The sequence below is a fragment of the Equus quagga genome, chromosome 2, assembly GCF_021613505.1.
Source record: "Equus quagga isolate Etosha38 chromosome 2, UCLA_HA_Equagga_1.0, whole genome shotgun sequence".
Classification (NCBI taxonomy): domain Eukaryota; kingdom Metazoa; phylum Chordata; class Mammalia; order Perissodactyla; family Equidae; genus Equus; species Equus quagga.
Window position 1 is genome coordinate 183,686,020 of NC_060268.1, and position 22,570 is coordinate 183,708,589.

General features: G+C 51.8%; 1 protein-coding gene across 2 annotated transcripts in view; it reads left to right on the forward strand.

Moving 5' to 3' along the window:
- Window positions 1-22,570, forward strand: part of INPP5A (inositol polyphosphate-5-phosphatase A) — a 226,732-nt gene that overhangs the window by 47,134 nt on the left and 157,028 nt on the right. For both annotated transcript variants that reach the window (XM_046652236.1, XM_046652237.1), the window contains exon 2: window positions 17,517-17,558. In XM_046652236.1, coding sequence (XP_046508192.1) covers window positions 17,517-17,558 — 42 coding nt within the window. The remainder of the gene's footprint in view (window positions 1-17,516; window positions 17,559-22,570) is intronic.

The following is a 22,570-nucleotide window of genomic DNA, read 5'->3' on the forward strand; positions in this document are numbered from 1 at the left end:
GTCTCATAAGATTAGTACCACGTGGCCTAGTGTGTAGCAGGCTACACCATCCAGGTCTGTGTAAGTGCACTCTGATGTTTGCACAGTGACACGTTTCTCAGAACACATCTGGTCATGAAGTGATGCGTGGCTAAGTTCATACATCCTTTTTTATTCTTTTAACGTCTGTATTGATAACCTCCTTTGATTCTGATATTGGTCACTTGTGTCCGTTTTTTCTTGATCATTCTGCCTTGGGGTTTATCAATTTTACTAACCTGTTTAAGAGCTAGCTTTTGGTTTTATTAATTCTTTCTTGTCTGCCGTCCACACTCAAGCATGTTCAGAGAGTGTTCAGGGGCCGGCCGGCAGGCTCTGTGGTGCCAGTGTGCTGAGAGCCCAGGATGGGGTGTTTTTCCTCGCTGGTGTGGAAACTGCCTCACTTCACCCTTTATTCTGTCTTATTCTGCATCTGGTGCTTAGAATGCAGCTGGATAAGTCTCTGCTGAGAAACAGGGCCTCCTCTTTGGTCTTGGCCCTGAGGGCTGGCCTGTACATAAAGTGCCTGAAAGGTGGATGATTTCACTTTTTATAGGCTGTGTTATTTCAAAGTTAAACTTATATTGTTTCGTAGAGTTGGATCCCATCTGATGGTAAGTTGTCATTTTACATGTATTATGTTCTGGACACTCTTTAGGGCAACATGTTTATTTTTTATAAAATTCCTCAAGCAGCTGTTGCCCGTGGGTTAAGGTTCTGGGAGAATACATCTTTGTGAGAAGTTTTGGCACAATTTGTAGAGACTTACCTGGCTTTATCTTTTTATTTAATTAAAGAGGAGGATATTTCTGAATTATCTTCCTGGGAAGACCTCCCTTGCTCTCTTTTATTTCCATTTTCTTTCCAGTTCTCTTGCTCTGCCAGGCTCAGTGAGAGGAGCACCGACCGTCCAAAGAGGAGAGCTGGGCCTCGGGGCGTGCGGCTGGGCCGGCCCTTCTGGCTCCTTGAGCGCCGCCTGAGCCGCCCCTCGCTCTGCACTGCCTGCTGGCCGCGCCGTTTGTGCCTGTCCTTTGGTGGAAGGCCCATCCTTACTTCCTTTGGCGGGACTATTTTTAGCCTCGGGGTATTTATGACTGCACGGACAAGATTTCCCTTCTCATGAAAGGAAGCGGGTTTCTGCAGGGATAAGCGTGTGGCGCGGGGCAGGATTTCCTGAGGAATCAGGCAGCAGGGCGCGGTGCTCACCTCGAGGGCGTGTCCCCGGGAGGCCTCACCGGCTGGTCCAGAGGGCTAGGGAGCCCAAGGAGCCCATTTGTTTTGAATGACTCGTATTTGAAACTTTTAGGAAGTATTTCAGAAAAATGAGTGGATGTGCTGTATACGTTGTCCTCGGTTGTTCCTGTTTCCTTGGAATACAGGTGTGGCCTCCCCCAGCCATCCAGTGAACTCTCGAAGAGCCTGGGGATGCTGCCCCAGGCCTCGGGGTTTGGGCCTTTGAATCCACGTCTGCCCTGCTCCCAGGCTCCAGCCGAGTCACTTGGAGCCAGTAGTCCTTGTCCTGACAGTAGGGGCTGGTGGTGTGATGGACAGCACCACGGCTCCACACACACCAAGTGAGCAGGCGGCTTCCTTCTGGCCCTGCAGGGCCCCTGGCAAAGGGGTCACGGGGGGGGGGGCGGGGGCGGGCGTCAGAATGGGGGCTCTTGTTCCCCAACCCTGAGACCCCAGGAGGAAATGATGCCCGTGGGTGGGCAGCTGCAGGAGGTGGTCCTGCTTGCGTGGGCTCTCCGCTCCGCCCTTCCCGCCCTCGAAGGGCTGCTGTCCCTCTCCCTGCCCGCCGGGAGCCCTGCACGGGGCTTTGGCAGGGGTGGAGGTCCCAGGTGAGGCCCTGCGTTCCGCATCCGTCCCCAGGACCCGGGTGCTCTCTGTGTCCAGTGTCCTCTTTCCCTGGAGTGGACTCACAGCCCGGGCTGCTGGCTTTGTAGGGAAGTCCTCCTTCCAGACCTTTCTACAGGTTTTAACCGCACACCATAGTCAGTGTGCCTGTGTTTGAGCACCTGCTGTGTCCCCTGCTCACAGAGACCCAGGCGGTAAAGTGGTGAGTGAGCAAACGTGCTCAGGCAAGAGAGAGAGAGAGAGAAGGAAGGAGAGACACGAGCCAGAGGGGGGCCCTTTCTTCACAAATGGTCCTCTCACGGCCATGAGAAGATGGCCCAGAGATGGCTGTGGTGGTGCTCTCCCCTGGCCTCCCCTTGCCTCCCTGTGCAGACTGGGCACATGGGCAGTGTTTGGGGGTAGAGGGTGGCACTCCCCGACCCGTCCCACATCTGGGCGCCCTGCAGCCACTGCCGAGGGCCAGCACCAGGGAAGTCAGGGGGACATGGGGACACATGCACTGCCAAAGCAGTTCTCACAGGTGCCCCTCAGAGCCCGCGTGCCACATTGCATGGATCTAAGAAGTACATGTTTACGCTATTTCATGGATCCCAACAAGTATATTTTTACCGTATTATGGATTCTAAGAAGTACATTTTTCTTACTTTTAGTATCTCTGAATTGAGAAGAGCTTTCAAAGTCCAAAAACTCCCGAGGGGGCTGACACAAGTGGTGCTTGGTTTTGGTGAAATGGGGGTGTCATCGCTGGTGGAGGCGTGCCGTGGGTGAGGGACACCCAGAGCTGGTTGCTTCTCGTGTGGTCTCAATCTGTCCTGCAGGACGAGGGCGTGTCACCTCTGTCCCTGACAGACCCTGGGCTGGAGGGGCCGGCGCCTTTCCTGGAACCCTGCGGGGAGAGTTGGGGTTCGGATCCAGCCCTTCTGGGAGCCTCCGTCTGAAGTTTACCTCTGCTGCTCTCCGAGCTGAGTTCCTTCTCCGTGAAACAGGGCCCCGGCCCGCCTGGCTGTGGAGACAGAGGGGGCAGCAGCCTGGGCTCAGCTGAGCTCACTGGTGCACTTGGGGGCTGCGATGGGGGGTGCTGCAGGAGCTGGCGTGCCGATGTGGCAGTGGGGAACCTGGGGCACACGGGCAGCATGTGGGGCCGGTTCAGCAGCAGGCAGAGGTCTGCTCCAGGGGACAGTGGGAGGGGTGGTCACTCCAACTGTGGACCACTGTGGGCAAGATGAGCCACCAGGACCAGTTTGGTCCTCCACGCTGTCACTCCAAGGCAACCACTAAGGAGTCAGAAGTGGGGGCGATTCCTGGAGCTTGGAGAGAGAGGTGGATGGAGGGGCATTCAGTGAGAACTGAGGCCTCTGCGAGGACCATGGGCCGCACACCCTGGCCGCATCTTGTGTTCTGCTCACATCCTGCCAGGACGTCCCTGGGCCCCAGGCAACTGGGGGCTGACAAATGTCTGCTGCACAGGCCCACCCCCTGGGGTGCAGAGCAGGCTGCTGAGGAGCACAGGGGCACTCATTAGAAAGTGAGTTGCGAACATCACGACACTGGTAAAGATGTCCGAGGCACCCCTGCAAAGAGGGACGCTGTCCCCTCTGAGCACTCACTCGGGCCATTTATCCCGGTACAGAGGTGTCTACACCATTTATCCTGGGGCAGAGGTGTCCACATACGGTGGGAAGTCACTCTCCCCACTCACCTCTAACAGCCTCCTGCCGTTTCTTTCTTTTTTCTAGCGTGTGCTCAGGGGTCACATGCTGATCTCGATAGTTCTTTAGTCCGACACTGACGTTGCCGAGTCTAGAGCACTTGTCCTGTGGAGTGTCCCACTGTTTGGATCTCTGGTCGTTTCTTCTCTTCCTTTCAGGGTAGGCACGTTGGGCAAGAACACCAAAGTGGGTGTGCCCCTCCCCTGCAGGTGGCCCGGCTGCCCACCTCCTTTCCGGGAAAAAGGTGAACATCTTGTCATCCACATAAGGTCATGTAGACATCTTTTTTGTGACTCCTTCATTTGGTTCTTTTGTACATTTTTCTATAGGATATTTTGTCGGTTTTCCTTGAATTTCAAGAGTTCTTCAAATATTAGGAAGATTAGCGCTTTATTCGTGATTTATATTACAGATATTTTCCATCACTTTGACATTTGTCTTTTGATTTCGCTATGGTTTTTGCCGTGCAAAGGTTTTTTTTTAAATTGTTGTTTAACGTGTCATTCTTTTTAAAAGTTGTGTTTGGATTTTGAATCACAGTTTATTTTTCCATATGAACTTTAGAATCAGCTTATCTCGTTCAGCTGGGCGGGGGCCGGTCGCTCGGTGGTGCCTGTGTGGCCTGGTGTTAGTGGATGGTGTTACCTCTGCACCGACTTGGAGAGAACTCCTGGTTTTACGGTGCTGAGTCACCCTCCCTGAGAACGGGAGAGGAGTTCCCATTGACTCAAGTCTATTTTTTGTCTCTGCCAGGAATGTCTCAACGTTTTTGTCTTATAAAATTTTCACATTTTAAAATTTATTCCTAACTTTTATCTTTTCTTATGTGCCTTTGTAACTGGGGTTTTCTTTTCGAACATATCTTCTGACGGGTTATTGTTTGTGTTTATGATGGCTGTCGATTTTTACATCTTCACTCTATATCCTGCTCTTTGTCCTGGATTCTTGTCTTGTTTGGCTTGGTCTCCTCAGTGACCCCTGGTCTCAGATGTGCTGTCAGGCCGTCTGAGACACGGTGTTCACCCCTTTGTCTCTGAGCGTTAGGCCTCTGATTGTTTTCTCGTTTTGATCTCACTCCTCATATCTTTGGTAGAAGATTTAATAGTCGTGGACGTGGTGGGCTTTTTGCCTTGTTCCTCACTGTAGTGGGAGTGGCTGGTGTTTCCCCATGAGAAAGGGACTGGCTGTGAGACGAGGCAGAGATGTGTGTGTGGTGTGTCCTAGAAAAATAGATATTCCTAGGACATATATTCTGTGACATTCACAGTTGTTGCTATTAAACAAGAAATAATTTAAAAAAGCAAACATTTCACTCAAAAAGCTAAGATACAGAACTATGCCATAAAGGGAAGGAATGTAGGAAGGATAAATATGAACTTAAATATTACTGAATAAAAAAAAGAAAAAACCTAGAAAAACAGTAAATAGGAAGTGTTTGTTTGAATACTTAAATGAAATAAGTATTTGATAAGGCTAATTATTTGAGGGGGGGTGGGGGGGGGGCAGAGGGAGACAGGGAGGGATGACAGATGGACACTTGGCGTGCCCACACGGTAGCACTTGGGGACAAGGACTGGGCATATAGTTCCACAGCCTGTTGTGGGACAGTGGGCTAACTGTTAGGGCTGAATTTTAAATCTGATCCTTACCGTAGATCTCATACCTGTAGTAAAATCTGTAAAATCGGAATGTGGCAAAAATGTTCAAAATAATATTTATTTTATTACGTGCAGACATACATATTTCATATTTATAGTGTTAAGGACATGTATTACTTTTCTGTGCTGTGTAGTAAATTGCCACAAACTTGGTGGTTTAAAGCGGGCACCATTTATGGTCTCGTGTTTCTGTGGGTGGTGCCCTGCACAGCTCGGCCGTGTCCTCTGCTCGGGGTCTCCCGGCTGTGCTCTCATCTGGAGACCGACTGGGGAAGGCCTGCCTGGAGCTCCCACGGGTCCTGACAGGAGTCACTTCCTGGAGGCCGTGGAATCCCAGGCAGCTTGCTTCTCCAGGGCCGGCTTCCAGCCTCTGACCTTTAGCTGCTTTTCAAATGGCTCACCTGAGGGCTGATAAGGTCAGCCCTACCCAGGATAATGTCCTTTTTGATTAACTTAAGATCAGCTAGTTTTGGAATTGAACTACGTCTGCAAAATTCCTCACCTTTGCCATAGAATGTTACCTAATTGCGAGAGTGACGTCTTATCATACTCACAGGTCCCACCCACTCAAGGGGGAGGATCATATAGGAATGAACACCAGGGCGGGTCACTGAAGGCCTGGATTCTGCCGTCCACAGGAAGTACAAGTCGTTCCTGCTTCATTAAAATTTATCGCAAATGGTTGCTGACTGTTACTGAAGGACTTTTCAGTTAATTTTTTTTACTTTCATTGATTTCTTCTCCATTATTCTTCCTTCTTTATGTAAATCCAAACTTTTGACCTATATTATTTTCCTTCTCCCTGAAGAAAATTTTAAAACATTACTTTTTAGTGCAGGTCTACTGGTCATCAATTTCCTCAGTGTTGTTTGTCTGAGAAAGTCTTTATTTCTCCTTCGCTTTTGAAAGATAATTTTGCTGGACACACAATTCTAGATTGGTGGGTTTTTTTTTCTTTTATCACTTGAAACATTTCACTCTGTTCTCTTCTTGCTTGCATGGTTTCTTTGAAGAAGTTCGCTGTAATGCTTGTCTTTGTTCCCCTGTAGATGGGGTATATATTTTTTCTTCTTTCAAGATGTTCCCTTTGTCTTTGGTTTTCTGCCATTTGAATATTAAATGATTTGGTGTAGACTTTTAGGTATTTATCCTGCTTGGTGTTCTCTGAGCTTCCTGTATCTGTGGTTTGGTGTTTGTCATTAATTTTGAAAAAATTCTCAGCCTTCAGATATTTCTTCTGCTCTCTTCTCTCTTTATTCTTCTGGAATTCCTTACATGTATAGCTTTTGAAAGTCTCTCACAATTCTTGGATTCTGTATTTTTTTCAGTTATTTTTTCTCTTTGCATTTCAGTTTTGGAAGTTTGTATTGACATGTCTTCAAGCTCACTGGTTGTGTCCTTGGCTCTGTCCAGTCTGTTAATGAGCCTCTCAGAGGCATTCTGCCTACTGTTGGCTGTAGCTGTGGTGTCAGAGACTTCCTCTAGTGTCCTTGTTTTTGTCTCCCCTGTTGTCTTTGGGGTTCCCTAAGGACTCCTTCTCCTCAGAGATAGTCTGTGTCTTGCCCCTCTTTTGGCTGGAATCCACTGTCATTACTCTGGAGCCCTGTTGGTGTGGGCGAAAGTGACTACTCTCCCATCCTATGATTCAGTCTCCGGCTGTTAGTGGGCCTGTGTCTCTGGCCTGTGGCCTGTGCACATGTTTCTTATCTTCCCCTTCCCCCATCCCTTAGGTAGGATAGGAATGTTAGTAGGGGAAAGGCCCTTCCCACAGGTGGGCTAAGGCTCTGGTAAAGGCTTCCTATGCAGAGTAGGCTTTTTCCTTTTGTGAGGAAGATTGGCCCTGAGCTAACATCTGTGCCAGTCTTCCTCTGTTTTCTGTGGGATGCCAGCACAGCGTGGCTTGATGAGTGGTGCTAGGTCTGCACCTGGGATCCGAACCTGTGAACCACGGGCCACTGAAGCGGAGTGTGTGAACTTAACCACTATGCTGCCAGGCCAGCCCTCAGAATAGGCTTTTGTTGTGGAGAACGCTGTGGGTGTATTTCAGTGGTTACTCTTCCCCTCCCGCTGCCAGAGCCAGGAGGGGATTTTGCTGTGGGTGCCCAGAAGTCAAACCTAGAAGAATGTGGAGCCCTCCTTAAGGTTGTGGTCCCCAGCAGTTTCTCACTTTCACACGTTTGCACTCAGCTTCCAGCACTTCATCAGAGTTACCATTTACATCTTCCTACTAGGTTATGGCTCCAGCAGCTTCTCTTCCCACTGAGCAGGTCTTGGCTGGGACTCTGTGTATTTGTCTGTCTCTCCAGGTTTCAGGGTGGTGGTTTGCTAGCCGTTCTCTGATGGGTGCAAGAAAAGTCCTTGTAAGGACCGGGCTGAGAACTTGCAAGCTCTTTGTGTGTTGGAGCTGTAACTGGAAGTCTCTGTCTTTTGATTTTCTTAGCCTTGTTAGTATGGTGAGTTGTATTAGTGGCTTTCCTGATATTGAACCATCCATGTGTTTGTGGAATAGCCCACTTGGTTACAGTGTGTGAGTTTTTACCACACTGCTGCCTTCTTTAATCTGGATGTCTGCATTGACAGCTGTCATGAGATGGTGTGAAGTTTTCCCTTTTGTGTTTGCTGTCTGTATCATGTTTATATATCAATATTTTGTTTGTTTCACAATAGAGACTTTGAAGTTTCCCCTCTTTTACTGTGGCCTAGAGCTGTGCTATCCAATAATGTAGTCACTAACTACGTGTGACTGTTTAAACAATTAAAATTAAATAAAATTAAAAATTCAGTCATTTAGTCACACTAGCCACATTTCAAGTGCAAATTTGACTAGTACAAATAGAGAACATTTCTGTCATCATAGCAAGTTCTGCTGGGCAGTGCTGATCTAGAATCAGAGAACTTCCCGTGTTGCTGGAGGCATCATGCAGTCTGCACTCTCCAGTCCAGTGGCCTCTAGCACAGGCGGTTTTTGAGCAGATGTGTACGTGAGGTGTGCTTGTGGTGTGGTGTGTGGTTCGGGGGTGTGTGTTGTGTGGCATGTTTCAGTTGTTGGTCTTTTTCTGGCGTTTTCATAGCAGCTTTTTATGCAGTAGGCAAATAGCCCAATAGCTTTCATATAAATTGCAAATGGTTCTCCCTGTTTGTCTTTCGCGTTTTATTGTTGCTTATAGTAACTAGTGGTTATGTAAAGTCTGGCTAAAGTGTTCTGAAAGCTTTCCTTGTTTTTCTCTTCCTCAAGCTTTTAAAATTGAGTTAAAAATATGAAAGTAATGCAGAGTAATTATAAGCATATGAAAAGTGAAGAAAGTGAAAGAAAAAGAAATAACATTGCCTCAGATAAACCACGCTAAAATTTTGGTGTTTTTCCCTCAGTCTTTTTTCCTAACTTGTTCACGAGGCTGTTGAGAGGGTTCAAGGTGGCTAGCCGCCAGGGAGTGCCTGTGACAGTGTGCTGGGGTCCGGGCTTCAGTCCTCGCGGCCCTGCGGGGCCCGTCCTGCCTTAGGGAGGCGTGGGGCAGCTCTCCTCTGCAGACGGCTGTGCTGTCTGCTCCTTGGTGGTGGGCCCTGTGTGTGGGCCTGATTTATCCTGTGCTCCGTCCGTCTCTGTTGAGGTATAAACCGCTTCTGTGTTAACCTGTGCTCCTCATGGATGTTTTTTTTGGTGGAATATACCTAACATGATACTTATCATTGTAAGCATTTGTAAATGTACGTTTACAGTGTTGTATGACATCACCGCCATCTATACCCGGAACTTCTTTATAGTCTCACACATTTGTTTTTGCTGTCTGCCTCTTACTTCTTCAGTGGACGTGCTGCGTACCTTTCCTCATCAGTGAGCCTTGTCTAATCCTCTTCTGGAGCATTCTAATTATAATTCTCTTATAAATGGCGTTATTACAAACTTCTTGTGTACAGAGCCTTCTTGCTATTTAGAATTACTTTTTTTTAGGGTTGACTTCCAGAAATAGAATTCCACATTTGGAAGGAATGAGTATTTTTAACATTTTCCCAGCCGTTTTTTTAATAAAATAGGAGTAAAGTACAGTAACGTACCTAGAAGAAGCGCACAGATGAGCTGAGGCCGCCATGTGGCTGCATTGCTTAAGTGCTGGCTACTTTAGATTTGCTTTCCTTTTTTTTATTGTGGTGAAATATACATAATATAAAAGTTACCATTTTAACCAAGTGTACAATTCCGTGGCATCAGGCACACTCACAGTGTTGCACAGTCGTCACACCATCCGTCTCCAGAACTGTTTCGTGTTTTCAACGGAAACTCTGTCCGCATTCAGCACTAACTCCGCGTTGTCCCCCCAGTCCCTGGGCCCATCTCCTTTCTGTCTCTGTGAATCTGACCCTCCAGGGACCTCGGGTGAGTAGAGTCACACAGTATTTGTCCTTTTGCGACTGGCTTACTTAGCATGTCGTTAAGGTTCATCCGTGTCATGGCATGTGTCAGAATTTCCTTCCGTTTTAAGGCTGAATAATATTCCATTGTTAATGTAGCGTATTTTGTTTATTCGTTCATCCGCCAGTGGACACTTAGGTTGTTTCCACCTTCTGGCTGATTGTGAATAATGACGCTGCCATGAACGTTGGTGTGCAAATAGCTGTTTGAGTTTCTGCTTTCAGTTCCTCTGGATGTGCGCCCAGAAGTGGAATTGCTGGATCATATGGTAGTTCTATTTTTAACTTTTGAGCACCTGCCATACTGTTTTCCACAACGGCTGCACCATTTTACATTCCCACCAGCAGTGCACTGCACAGGGTTCCAATTCCTCCACATCCTCTCCGATGCTTGTTATTTTCTCTGGTGTTTTCTTTTATAATAGATGTGGCGTGGTATCTCATGGTGGTTTTGATTTGCGTTTCCTTAATGACTAGAGATGGTGAGCATGTCTCCGTGTGCTTGTTGGCCATTTTTGTACCTTCCTTGGAGAAATGTCTGTTCAAGTCCTTTGCCTATTTTTGAATAGTGTTGGCTCTTGTTATTGAGTCATAGGAGTGTGTTTAATACGTTCTGGATATTAACTTCTTCTCAGATGTATGATTTGCCAGTATTTTCTTACATTCTGAGAGTTGTCTTTTCACTGTATTGGTAGTGTTTTTCTTTTTTTTTTTTTGGTGAGGAAGATTGGTCCTGAGCTAACATCTGTTGCCAGTCTTCCTTTTTTTGCTTGAGGAAGATTGTCCCTTAGCTAACATCTGTCCCAGTCTTCTATTTTGTATATGGGATGCCACCACAGCCTGGCTTAATGAGTGGTGTGTTGGTCCACGCCTAGGATCTGAACCCATGAACCCTGGGCTGCTGAAGCAGAGTGCACAGACTTAACCCCTATGCCACTGGGCCGGCCCCAGTAGTGTCTTTTGATGCACAAACGTTTTCGATTTTGATGTAGCCCAGTTTATCTTTTCTTTTGTTCCCTGTGCTTTTGGTGTCATATCCAAGGAGTCATTGCCAAATCCAGCGTCATGAAGCTCTCTCCCTGTGTTTTCTTCTAAGGGTTGTATAGATTTAGGTCTTATGTTTAGGTCTTTGTTGCATGTCGAGTTAATTTTTGTATTTGGTTCTAAGTAAGGGTCCAACTTCATTCATTTGCATGTGGATTTTTAGTTTTCCCAACATTTGCTGAAATGATTGTCTTTTCCCAATTAAATGGTCTTGGCACCCTTGTCAAAAATCATTTGACCATGTATGTGATAGTTTATTTCTGGACTGTCTGTTCTGTTCCATCGGTCTGTGTGTCTGTGCCAATGCCACCCTGTTTTGATTATTGTAAGTTTGTAGTAAGTTTTGAAATCAGCAAGTATGAGACCTCCAATTTGTTCCTTTTCAAGATTGTTTTGGCGGTTCGCATGCCTTGGGAATCCATGCGAATTTTAGGATGGGTTTTTCTGTTTCTGCAAAAACAGTAGTTGGGATTTGGTAGGGATTTCGTGGAATCTGTAGATTGCTTTGGGTAGCGTTGACATCTAAACAATGTTGAGTCTTCCAATCCGTGAACAGGGGATGTCTTTCTGTTTTTTGATTTAATTTCTTTCAGCAGTGTTTTGTAGTCTTCAGAGTACAAGTTTTTTGCCTCCTTGCTTATTTTTATTCCTAAATATTTTCTTCTTTTTGATGCTGTTGTAAATGAAATTGTCTTCATTTTCTCTTTAGCTTTTTCTTTGTTAGTGTATAGAAACGCCACTGACTTTTGTCTGTTGATTTTAGGTCCTACCGCTTTGCCGAATTCATTTATTCTAAGAGTTTTTTGTGTGGAATCTTTAGGGTTTTCTACATGTAAGATCATGTCATCTGTGAATAGAGACAGTTTTACTCTTTCCTTTCCAATCTGGATGTCTTTTCTTTCTTTTCCTTCCCTAATTGCTCCGCTATAACTCCCGGGACCGTGTTGAGCAGGTGTCGTCAGAGCGGCACCCTTGACTGTTCGTGTTCTTGGAGGACCGGCTTTCAGCTTTCCACCACTGACAATGGTGCCGGCTCTGGGCAGTTTCGATTTTGAGTGTCGACGTCTACAGGCATTTTCTCCTTGGGTTCCTTTCTTTGCTTTTCGATCTAGAAAGGCCTTCTTTCTTCCATGAGGACAGCTATTTGCTTATATTTTCTAATGATTTTTTTGTGGTTTCAAGTTTTTGTGTTTGTCTTCTGAAGTCATCTAGAGTTTATTTTGTTTGCAAAATAAAGGATCTAATATAGCATTTTAAAAATACTTAGTTGGTTGTCCTGGTACTCCTTGTCGATTAGCACCTTTGCCCACAGCAGTCTGAGATGTCTCCGTATCTTCTGCTGACGGCGTCACGTCCTGGGACTGAAGGGGTGCCGCATGTCTTCCGGGGGAGTCTGTGCGTCGTGCCTCTGGCACCCTGGCCTTCTCTGCTTTGGATGCTCTCTGTTAGGGGCGTGAGACACACCTGCCAAAAAGCGAGTCTCAATTCCTTCATGCTTTCTACTGAAATGGAATTATTTGGTGAAGGTCTTTTTTCCCTTAAAGAATAGGCCTTATAGAAAAGTACGAGTCACCCCAGTGCCACTGGAAGGGGTCGCTGTCCACGTGGCACTGTCCTCCCAGAGGCCGTCCACGCAGGGGGGGCTCCGGTGAGGAGGGCGGCCGAGCCACAAAGGGGTTGCCCAGTGTCTGCCCTCCTACATCACATGGGCAGATTTAATTCTGTGGGAATTTTCAGCAGAAAAAATACTGAATTGAAACTGAAGGAACTTCTGGACTGGAGAAAAATGTTTTATTGGTACAAAAAATAAGATATCTGTAAATTTTCTCTAAGGATACGGAAACTTTTTAAAAACTTAAAGAATTTGGAGCTTACAGGTGCATTCTGAATTTAGAGCGTGCCTGTGAGCTCCTGCGTCCGCAGCTGTCGCTGCTCCCATGCAGTCCCCCGGCCACCTCCTGGTCCTGTCGCCCTCGTTGTTTGCACGCTGTCCAGGTCCTCACGTTCACGCTCCGTTTGGCCAGTCTGCCTCGCTGTCCAGTCCCGCGTCCGTGTGTACATGGCACAGTGCTGCTCCCGTGCTCCCGCGGACCCTGGCTCTGGGTGCCGGTCATCGCGTGGAGCTCTGCCAGTGCCCGCCCAGTTCTTGGTCCCCTTACTCTGCACTGACGGGCTTGTTGCTGCCCATCTTTTCACGTCACTTTTCTCCGAATGCTCTTCCCTTTCTAAGCTGGCCAGTTCTTCTGTTTCAGGGACTCTCTTTCTGTCTCCCTTTCGACCCCCGTCCCCAGGGATGCGCGGCTCCTGCGGTCCCGCACTGTCGGGGTCGTCCGAGTCCTTCCTGGGAGCTTTCTTCTTCCCTTGGCCATGACTTTTCCAGGATGAGGCATGAGGTTGGGCCTCTTTCCTTGTCGTGTTGCTACTGGAGAGTCCCTCACTGCCCCCAGCCCCTTATTGTTGTGTTAGGTTTTGGGGAAAAGAGATGTCTTGATCCAACTTTGTTTACCCTCTCTGCCCCAGTGGTTTGGAAAGTTCTTACTGTCCTCTTGACCTTAACGTCATCCTCCTTGTATACCGTACACAGTAGTGTGTGGCTGGGAAATGAAACGTTCCTCTCCTGGTGATGGTCCTTGAGGAAAGACAGAGAGAGAGTCTGATGCAGCTTACAGCTCAGGGTAGAAAGAGGCTGGGGTTAGGGACCCACCTTCCAGGGCTGGGGGTGCCCGGTGACCGAGGAAAACAGGACTGACTGAGGAGATGGACCTGAGAGCAGTGAAGGCATGGGGCCATGAGAATCTGCGGGAAGAACAAGTGCAAAGGCCCTGAGGCCTGAGAATGGAAGGAGGTCAGCCTCCCAGAGCAAAGCAAGGCAAGGAGAGGGCAGAGGGGTCACGAGTTTAGGCCATGAGGGAGGCAGGAAGGCATTGCAGGGTTGAGCCATTAGGTTTTCTGAGGGTTGCTCTGGTGCAGAGTGGAGGATGGACCAGAGAGAGTCAGGGCGGGGCAGGAAGAGACAGAGGGAGCGTGGACCAGGGCCATAGCAGAGGGGCCGCAGAAGGCGAGGGTAGGTGAGTGTGCCTCTGCTTCAGGGCAGAGGCGGCAGGGGGATGGTGGTTGGATGTGGGGGAGAGAGAAGCCTCCGTGTTTTAGCCTCTGCAGGTGAGGAAGGCAAGAATGGAGCTGCGGTTGACGGAGGTGAGGAGGGGCTGCGAGGGCAGCAGGTGCATGAGAGAGGGAGGAGAGAGCTGTCTGCAGTCCAGGGGGCATCTGGTGGTCGTGGCGCTGCCCCACTACAGGGCAACCGAGTCTCCAGGTTGTGGAGGGCTTCCTGGAGGCGACATCCTCGGGCTGTCTCAGGGTAGGAAAGGGACGTCCCATGTGTGGAGGTTGGGGAAGTGAGCACAAACCTGCAGGGAGGACTGGGGAGGGGTGGGCTGGAGGGGCTGTGGGGCCAGGCACACAACGTGCTCTGGAGGAGCTGGCGGTCAGCCAGGCAGACCTGCCCACGAGTGGAAGAAATGCTGCCCAGGGAATGGCCTGGGACGGGCATCGTGGCGGTCACTGTGGCCACAGTGACCCGACAAGCAGGGGGCGGCCAGGGCTCCTGAGAACCTCATCCCTTTTCAGTAGATTTCTTCTCTTCCTTCCTCTAAGTGTTTTTGGCTCCTCTGTCGTTTATTTAGATCTGCAGTTTAATTATTCCCCAGCCTTTGAGTGGCCTCTTTCTAAACAGTAAACAAATACAGACGTATCTTTGTTTAAAGCACTTTTATTAGGACTGTTTGGTTTTATTGTTTCAGTGGATCCCCAGTCAGAGTGGGCTAAAAGTCCTGTTAGTGATTTAGGTGAGACAGTGACCAAGAATTGGGCTAGAGGAACGTAAAATCCCAAAGCCACTTCCAGACTGTGACCGACTGTCCCACTGTTGGCTTCCACATGTGCGTCTGCTGGCCTCCAGAGTGTCAGCCGGGCGGACGGCCTCCAGCGGGCGCCCAGGGCTGTGCCTGCCCCAGGCGACGTGGGCCAGGCTGTGAGACGGGCCGTGCAGGCTCTCGGCAGCCTCGCTCGAGGTCCTGATCCATTTTGCAGATGGGACAGGGAGCTGTCATTACTCACGGCGGCTAGAGCTGGATGTGGGGCTGAAGGCCATGTGAGCAGATCAGAGGGACATGTGCTGGTCAGTGTGAATTGACGGCTTCTTGGCGGCATCAGAGCCAGGCTGTCCTCACTTGGGCCTTGCGACCATTGTCCCTCCTTTCCTTCCCTGGCGGTGGTGCGGGTCGGTGACAGCAGGGAGAGCAGGCCCGTGCAGTGGTGGTTTTGGGTTGGCAGGCTGCTGGCCTCAGAGGCTCTGGCTCCCTGCTGCGGGCCGTGGTCTCCATTGCTCCAAGGCTGGGCCTGGGCAGGGGGGGTGGCCGTGGCAGGCGGTGGCGGGGGTGTTTGCACACATGGGCGTGTGCCTGCTTGTGCTGGGGGCATGTTGTAGAAGGCCCGACTCAGGGGTTCTGCTTGCCAGAGGACAGTAGGAGCGGCCTGCAGGGGCGCCAGGACCGGGTGGAGGAGTGCCGTGGTGGTGCAGGGTGCTCCCTGTCGGGACCTGAACACAGGCCTGCCGTGCTGGCTGACCCACCATTTGTCGGGGTCTGTCCAGCCTCTGCACCCAGGACACAGAGGAGGGAATGCGTGTGGCTGCTGTCACGAGGACACACAGGCACACTAAGTCTTCACGCCCATCCCCGTTGTCCCTGCATTGGTCCCTGGTCATCGCAGTCCAGGGTCACGCAGGGAGGCAGGCATTACCACCTACGTGTTCTCGTGCGAGTGGGAGGCAGGAGACGGGGCTGGCACAGAGGAGCCGGGTGCTGGGCGGGCCCATGGGGAGCAAGCTCCAGAGGTGACTGCTGATGCCGCCTGAGTCGGCTTTGCCTCATCCCTGAGCGCGGCGGGCGCAGTGTATTCGCACCTGCCCCTGCAGCCCCGTCGTGGGCCCACCTTGCCACACTCACGTGGCTGGGGCTCCCGGAGCCCAGCAGGACAGGAAGTCGCGGTCCGCCCTCCTGCGGGCTGCTTCTGGGACTTCCTGTTCAGGGCCGAATCGTGTCCGTTGTCTGGAGAGACCACAGTTTGTCCACTCACCCAGGGGTGGGCACCCGGACTGTTTCCCTCTCGGCTCCTGAGACTGTGGGCGTTCGTGTACAGCTTCTGTGTGGACGTGTTTCCGTTTCTCTGGGGCTCACACCTGGGAGGGGAGCTGCGGGGTCGTGTGGTGACTCCGTGTTTAGCATTTTAAGGACCGTTCCGCAGAGGCTGCAGCGTTACATCCCTCAGCCTGTCTCAGGGCTCCAGTTTCTCCACATCCTCGCCAGACTTGCTGGCATTCTCCTGGATTTCAGCCGTCCGCATGGGTGTGCAGTGGTATCTCTCTGTGGCTTGATTTGTGTTTCCCTGACAGCTAACAATGTTCAGCATCTTTCCGTGTGCTTATTGGTCATTCTGTTCACACGCTCTGCCCAGTTTTAATTAGTCACTTGTCTTTTGTGGCCATCTCTTCTTTGCTCACCTGGGAGGGTGATGGGGTGGGTGCAGCACCCTCCTCCAGTGAGCGGGAGGTGGGCCGGGGCCCGCTGGGTGGGGGTGGCCTGCACTGGGCCTGGCTCCCGAACTCGGTCTTGGTGAGCGCAAGGCCCCACAGCTGGCTGGACCCTGGCCTCCATCTCTGTGGGTGGATCTCCAGGGTCCTCCACTCTCTCCTATGGTCTGTAGGCTCTTGTTTCACAGCGGGTTTTTTTTCTTCCTTCGTTAATTTATTTGAAGTTCAGTCTTCCTGCTGGTCAGGCCACTGAGAAGTGTCAGCTGACACCAGGCCTAAGCGCCTGTGGGCGGCCTCCCGATGCTGCTGCCCTGCGGCCTGTGGGTGGTGCCTTCGCCGCCGTGCTCAGCCTGGTCCCCGGGCTCCACGCCACGGCGTCCGAGCTCTGCTCTGGTCGGGCCTGTGGTCTGAGCAGGGGCCTGAGTCCCAAGGGGCGCTGGCTGGTTTTGTTTTGGGTCGTGGTGAAGACACACAACGCTGGATCTGTCATCCTCACAGTTTTCAAGTGTGCGGTGAGGCGCGTGAGCGCAGGCCCCAGGGTTCTCACCTCCAGGTCTGACGCTGCACCCGTCGCACTTGAGTCCGGCTGCGGGGCCCTCGTTTTAAAGCGTGCTCTTCCTGAGCAGTCCCATGTCCATGTCCAGGGCTGCGGTTTCCTCTTGGCGCCTCGTCCACGGCTGGGTTTGGTGGGGCCGTGCGCCCCGTTGGCCGGCTGTCTGGTGGTCCAGGACCCCCAGCAGGGATGCATGTGAAGACATCTCATTTCTTGCTTTGTGCGCTCTTTGCTGGCTCTTCCTGGGTGTCCAGAACATCCTCTCTGCTCTGCCTGGTTCTTGAAGCCAGCCCTGGGGTGGCAGCGCGCACAGTCCCGCCATGGCCGTGTGGACGAAGGCTGCTCCTTGGCCAGCTGGCTGGGTCTGCCCTCCGTCATCCTGCAGCAGACACCCCGCCTGAGCTCCTCCCTGTGACCGCCGTGGGGGACTGGGCAGGGCTGCAGGTTGAGCATGGATGCCGGGCGCTGTGGGGCCTGCCCTTTGGCGGGCGAGGTTTGCAGGGGAGGCTGCAGATCAGGCCCTCCATGCAGAGCGGGGTCCCCTCATGTGGAGGGAGAGGCTCCCCGTGCAGAGTGGGGTGACCCCCTTGTGTGCACACCCCAGCTCCCACAACGATCAGGTGTGTTTGGTGCTGTGTCAATGGTCATCTGACTGTCTTTTCTTTCTTCTTAATTTACAGCCAGAAAACCTGCAGAAGAACTGGCTTCGGGAATTTTATCAGGTAAGAACTGCTTGAGCCAGCGTGTTCTTTGAGCTGGATTGCTTATGCGATAATATTTATTCCTGTGGAAATCCCGTCTTGTCTGTGCAGCATGCAGACTGGCACTGTCACGGTGCCGACTGTAACAGGTGTCACATTTCTACTTCACCCTCAGTCGAGTTCCTCCTTCAGGTCCCTTTTCAGGCTCCTCTCCTTTCGGCTGGGATTCCGGAACCTGTCGAGAGGGTCCTGTGGTCGCAGTGTGAAGGTGGTCAGGCCACGCAGAGGGGCTGCTGTGCACTCTGGCAGGACGTGTGGGTGACCGGGCCAGGGGAGGTGCCGTCAGGATGAGGTGCAGACTCCAGCGTGTCTGAGCAGATGTTGAGTGAGCCCCTGGGTCGAGGTGGGTTCTGCTCTGGGTGCTGGGGTGCAGCTCTGAGAGGCGGATGGAGGGTGCTGCTCCCGGAGCCTGTGTTCCACGAGGAGACGCATGGTCAGCACAGCCAAGACCAGCTCAGGACCTGCAAGGCTGTAGCCTGGGTCCAGGTTGTGCGTGTGTGTATGCGTGCATGTTGGACCCCAGGTAGGGTGTTTGAGAGGCCACTCTGAGGAGGGGATGTTTAGACTGAGGCCTGGTGGATGGGAAGGGCTGAGCAGCCAAGGGCATCCAATTTGGCCGGGGTGGCCGGGTGGCTGTGGGCTATCAGGAGGCGAGTGTGGCCGCAGCCCAGAGGGTAGTGCAGGGTAGAGACAGCGTGTGTGTGAGGCAGGGCCCGGCCACCAAGGCCCTTGCGACAGTGGGGGAAGGGCTGTGGGGAACTGTGCCTCTGCGTCCTCCTTGTCCCCCCTGCGTCCCCCCATCCCCCTTGCACCCCTCTCGCCCTGTCCTCCTGCAGCTCTGCTGAGTCCAGCAGATGTGTTTTGTGAGCAGGAGGCAGTAGCAGATATTGGGAAGTGGCCTCTGGGCCTCCCTTCCTCCCGACCTCAGGGCCTGGTGGGCTGAGACCCAAGGGGCTGAGGGGGTGGCACTGTGGTGGGTACACTTTGGGTGGTGCTGTGTCCTGACTGTCCCCTGAAAGGTGCTGGCTCTGGGCTAGGGAACCTGAGCACAGGTGGATGAAAATGGGCCAGTGAGCTGCTTGGGCTCCTGCAGTCCACGCTGTGCATTGAGGGGCCACCATGTGTTGGGTCTACCAGTGCTGAGCCATCCATGTCCTACTAGATGCTCAGGGCCAGTGGTAGGGCGATGGCGGGTCCTGCTCCCGTTCTGGAGATGACAGTGGGACCTGGAGGGGAGAGCCGTGGGGCAGGCCTTCCTGTCCCTCACCGGAAGGTGTCCGCCTGGGGTGTTTGGAGGTGGTGTCCTTCCCTCCCCGTCCAACATGGACTGTCTGCCAGGCATCCTGCCAGATGTGCTCTGGGGCTCCCTCTTCCCGCGGCCATGGAGTGAGAGGCCCCCTGTCTGGCTGGAGCCCCGTCCAGCTCTCTCCGTGTCTGTGTTGGTTTTGGCCAGAACAGCTGCGGTGTGAATTTGCAGCTTTTGTTTGTTTGTTTGCTTTTCAAAGCAGGGCCTGGGAGGGTGTGTGCTGAGCACGAGTCTGAGATTCGTCGGGGACACACCTGGAGGGGCGAGTGGGCAGCTGGCCTGGCTCCGGGCTGGGAGGGGTCCTGGCAGTGAGGGTCCCAAGGGAGCATGCATGAAGCCTGCCCATGTGCGGGGGCCGTCCTTGGTGACGGGGGCAGTTGTGGGGAGCAGGCAATGAGACCCCGACTTGGTAGGCCCTGTTCTGGGTCTCAGAGCACACTCCCACCTTCCTCTCCTTCGACTTTGCCGAGGACTAGAGTCACTGGTGTGTTTCCGACGGTCGGGTAGCCAGTGGTCTGAGAATGAGTCAGAGCACGGCGGCTCTACTCTTTGTGAACTCGGACCCCCGGAAAACCAGCCCACAGCCATGTCCCTCCTTTCTGAGCCTCCTCGCTGCACACGTGCGTGTCGGGCTGTTTCTGGAACCCAGAACCCGACAGGGCAGGCAGCTGGCACTTTGCTTGAGGCCCGTTTCCAGAGCACCTGGTGTCCTTCCTGGAGCGCTAAGCCTTTACAAAGAGAAGAGGAGATAGCACGATGGGTGCTTTGTGACGGATGCGGCTTTTCCTGGTTCGTAAGCAGAAGCCTCTTTGGAAGGAAGAAATTTCAGTGACACTTAGAGAATTTTCAGTGACAATTCATTAAGAGTAAGATTTGAACACAGTTGCCCCTCCGACACTTTTTTGGGCTGACTTGCTGGATGAGATGATCATCCGGCTGACCGTGGCTCGATGGCTGGCCTGAGTGGAGAGCGAGTGGGCGCCGCCCTGAGCAAGGGCTGAGGAAACCGCCTCTGACCACTGCTCGCCGGGCCCATGGCCCAGGGGCGCTGAGCGGCTGCTGCTATCCTTTTCTTTTCTTTTTTAATCCTAGAGTTTCTATTATGCAGTTATTTTACTTTTCAGAGTCGCCTTTAAGACACTGCCTTTATAAACAGAATTGAGTATGAGCTTCATGCTCCTTAGAACACTTGGAATAACTTTTGTTTCCTGTAAACTTGATCACTGTAAAAACGCAGGAGGCAGGAGGAAACGTTTTCGTTTCCATCGTTAGTGCTGACGAGCTCTGAGGCCTTCTCATGCGTTCTGTCCTGGCGTCAGGCCGGGTGGTCAGCCTTGCAGAAGATGCAGATCCTGGTGTCACCCCAGCTGGCGCCCCTGTCCTGTCCTGCCCTCCCGTCCCAGCTCTGACCTCTTCCAAGTGTCAGGCTCCTGGACCCGTCGCCATGACCCCACGGTCTTCCGTGTGTTGGGGTGCCAGGCCCCAAGTGCAGGAGCAGGCCCGACTCTCACCCGCCAGGCCACCAGCGCACCTCGTGAGCCCTCTTCACAGCCCATCCAGGACCTCCCCGGGGCCCGGCCACGTGGCCAGTCCCTTCTCCGGCAGTAGCAGCCGCTCTCTGGAAACGGGACTCAGGTCGTGTTGCTCTCCTGCTCCCTGTCTCAGGTGTGCGAGCTGGGGTCTGTGGGCCTGCCTGCCTGCCCACTGCCTCCCTCTGGCTCTGCTTTGTCCCTCTGGCCATCCTGCGTCCCCAGACATACTTGGTGTTTCGGGCCTTGGCGCTTGCTCTTCCCTGGATGTGCCCTCCGTCCGTGTCCTTGTCCTTGCTGCCCCTTGGGGAGGCCCCTCCTGGTCACCCTCTTGGCCTCCCCCCAGGTCTTAGTGTGCTTCATGGCTTCATCTTGCTCTGAGCTTGCATTCGGTACTGGTGGTTACTTACTTATTTCTCTCTCCCACTGGAAGCACAAGCTGCACACCTGTGGGACTGAATCTTGTGTCCCCAAAGTCCGTATGCTGGAGCCTCATCCCCAGCGTGGTGGTATTGGAGGTGGCACCTGTGAAGGTCACCAGGTTCAGAAGAGGTGATGAGGCTGGGGCCCATGATGGGATGAGTGCCCTTATCTGCAGAGGAAGGGGTCGTGGCTTGGGAAGTGCCAGCTGCCCTTCCAGGTGCTGGGGGCCAGCAGTGCAAGGGCCAGATGCCCCCGCCCTCGGGAGCTTCCACTGCACTGCGGAGACACCGGACACGCCCAGCGTGGCCCAGGGGCTGGCACTGGGAAGGAGGCGAGCCACGGGCGGCTGGGGTGCAGGGCCCTTTCATGGGGTCCCCAGGACAGCTCTCGGGGAGGCCACAGCAAGGCCCGAAGGCAGGGCGGGAGCAGCCATTCTGCTTCGGTTGGTCATGTCTAACCTTAGTTCCTCAAACTGCGGGCAAGGTTCTAGGAAGTTAATTTGAACCTTTTCCCCATTTACAAAGGTGGTGTGTTGCCTGTCAGCTCTTGGGGCAGGGACCTGTCTTGCTCATTGCTGAATGCTGAGCACCCAGGACTGTCTGACGCGTGGCTGTGCTTAGCGGTTCTTTGTTGAATAATACTCGGGAAATTACACAAAGCAGAAAAGTATTTATAAATGAATCTCCCCCACGCTGTCCTGCCTCTAGTTTGTGGAGTGCACCCGCGTGTCTGGCCGTCTGCGTGGATGGAGGAAAAGGTAATTCTTCCTTAGCCGGTCACAGATAAGTGTCGTTTTGCAGCTTACTCTTCTTTTGGTAGACCGGAAAATCTTTCTGTATAAATTAATATAAGCTATCTGTTTTAATGGCTTCAGAGTATTTCATTAAATGGATAGGCCGTCATTTTTCTCTGGATGGACTCTTAGGTTGTTTCCAGTTTGTTTGTAGTCATGCTGTGGATAAATTTAAAAACAGATATAGTGTTGGCTCGCACGCAAATATAGAATAAGCAAGCATTGAAGGTTGTGTGGTGAGATAAATATTTTTGTTTATTAACGAGAGAACCAATAAGTTAGAATTGGTTCAAAGAAGAAAACAAACGGCAAACAAATGGATTCTCCCCTCAGCAGTGCTGTGTGCGTTTGCATAATAGATGTAAACCTGGCCAATAATCAGTTGCATTCCACCGACACTGAGCTTCCCTGTGGTCAAGGACCATTTGCATCGCTATCTGTTTTTAGAATTCACAGAATTGTGGAATAGCTCTGCGATAGCTCTGCGATAAGTGGAGGTAGAAATCACCCACATTGGTGAGCCGAACAGGCACTTTCTAGTCTTTTTTGCTCATTTTAAAGTCTTTTCACTTTTTTCTCCTGAGAGTAATTTAAAAAATATGGTGATGAGCAAATCTGCTTCCAACTGACTTGGAGGAACCAGGTGCCAAGTTTACCCTCCTGCCTTAAACAAATTAACCCCAGAAAGCCTCTACGAAACAGGGGTTTTCAGAGATCAGACAACAGGCCATGCATCCAGGGCAGTGACGGTGGGAGGGGGAGGAGAGGGAAGCCCTGTCGTTGGCCTGGTTTGCGCCCCGGAGAGCACTTCCAGGCTGGTATCCAACAGGGTAAAAGTCACAGTTTTATTGTTTGCATCCAATCAAAAATTACCAGGCAGTCAAAGAAGCAGGAAGATAGGACCCATAATGAGAAAAATCCG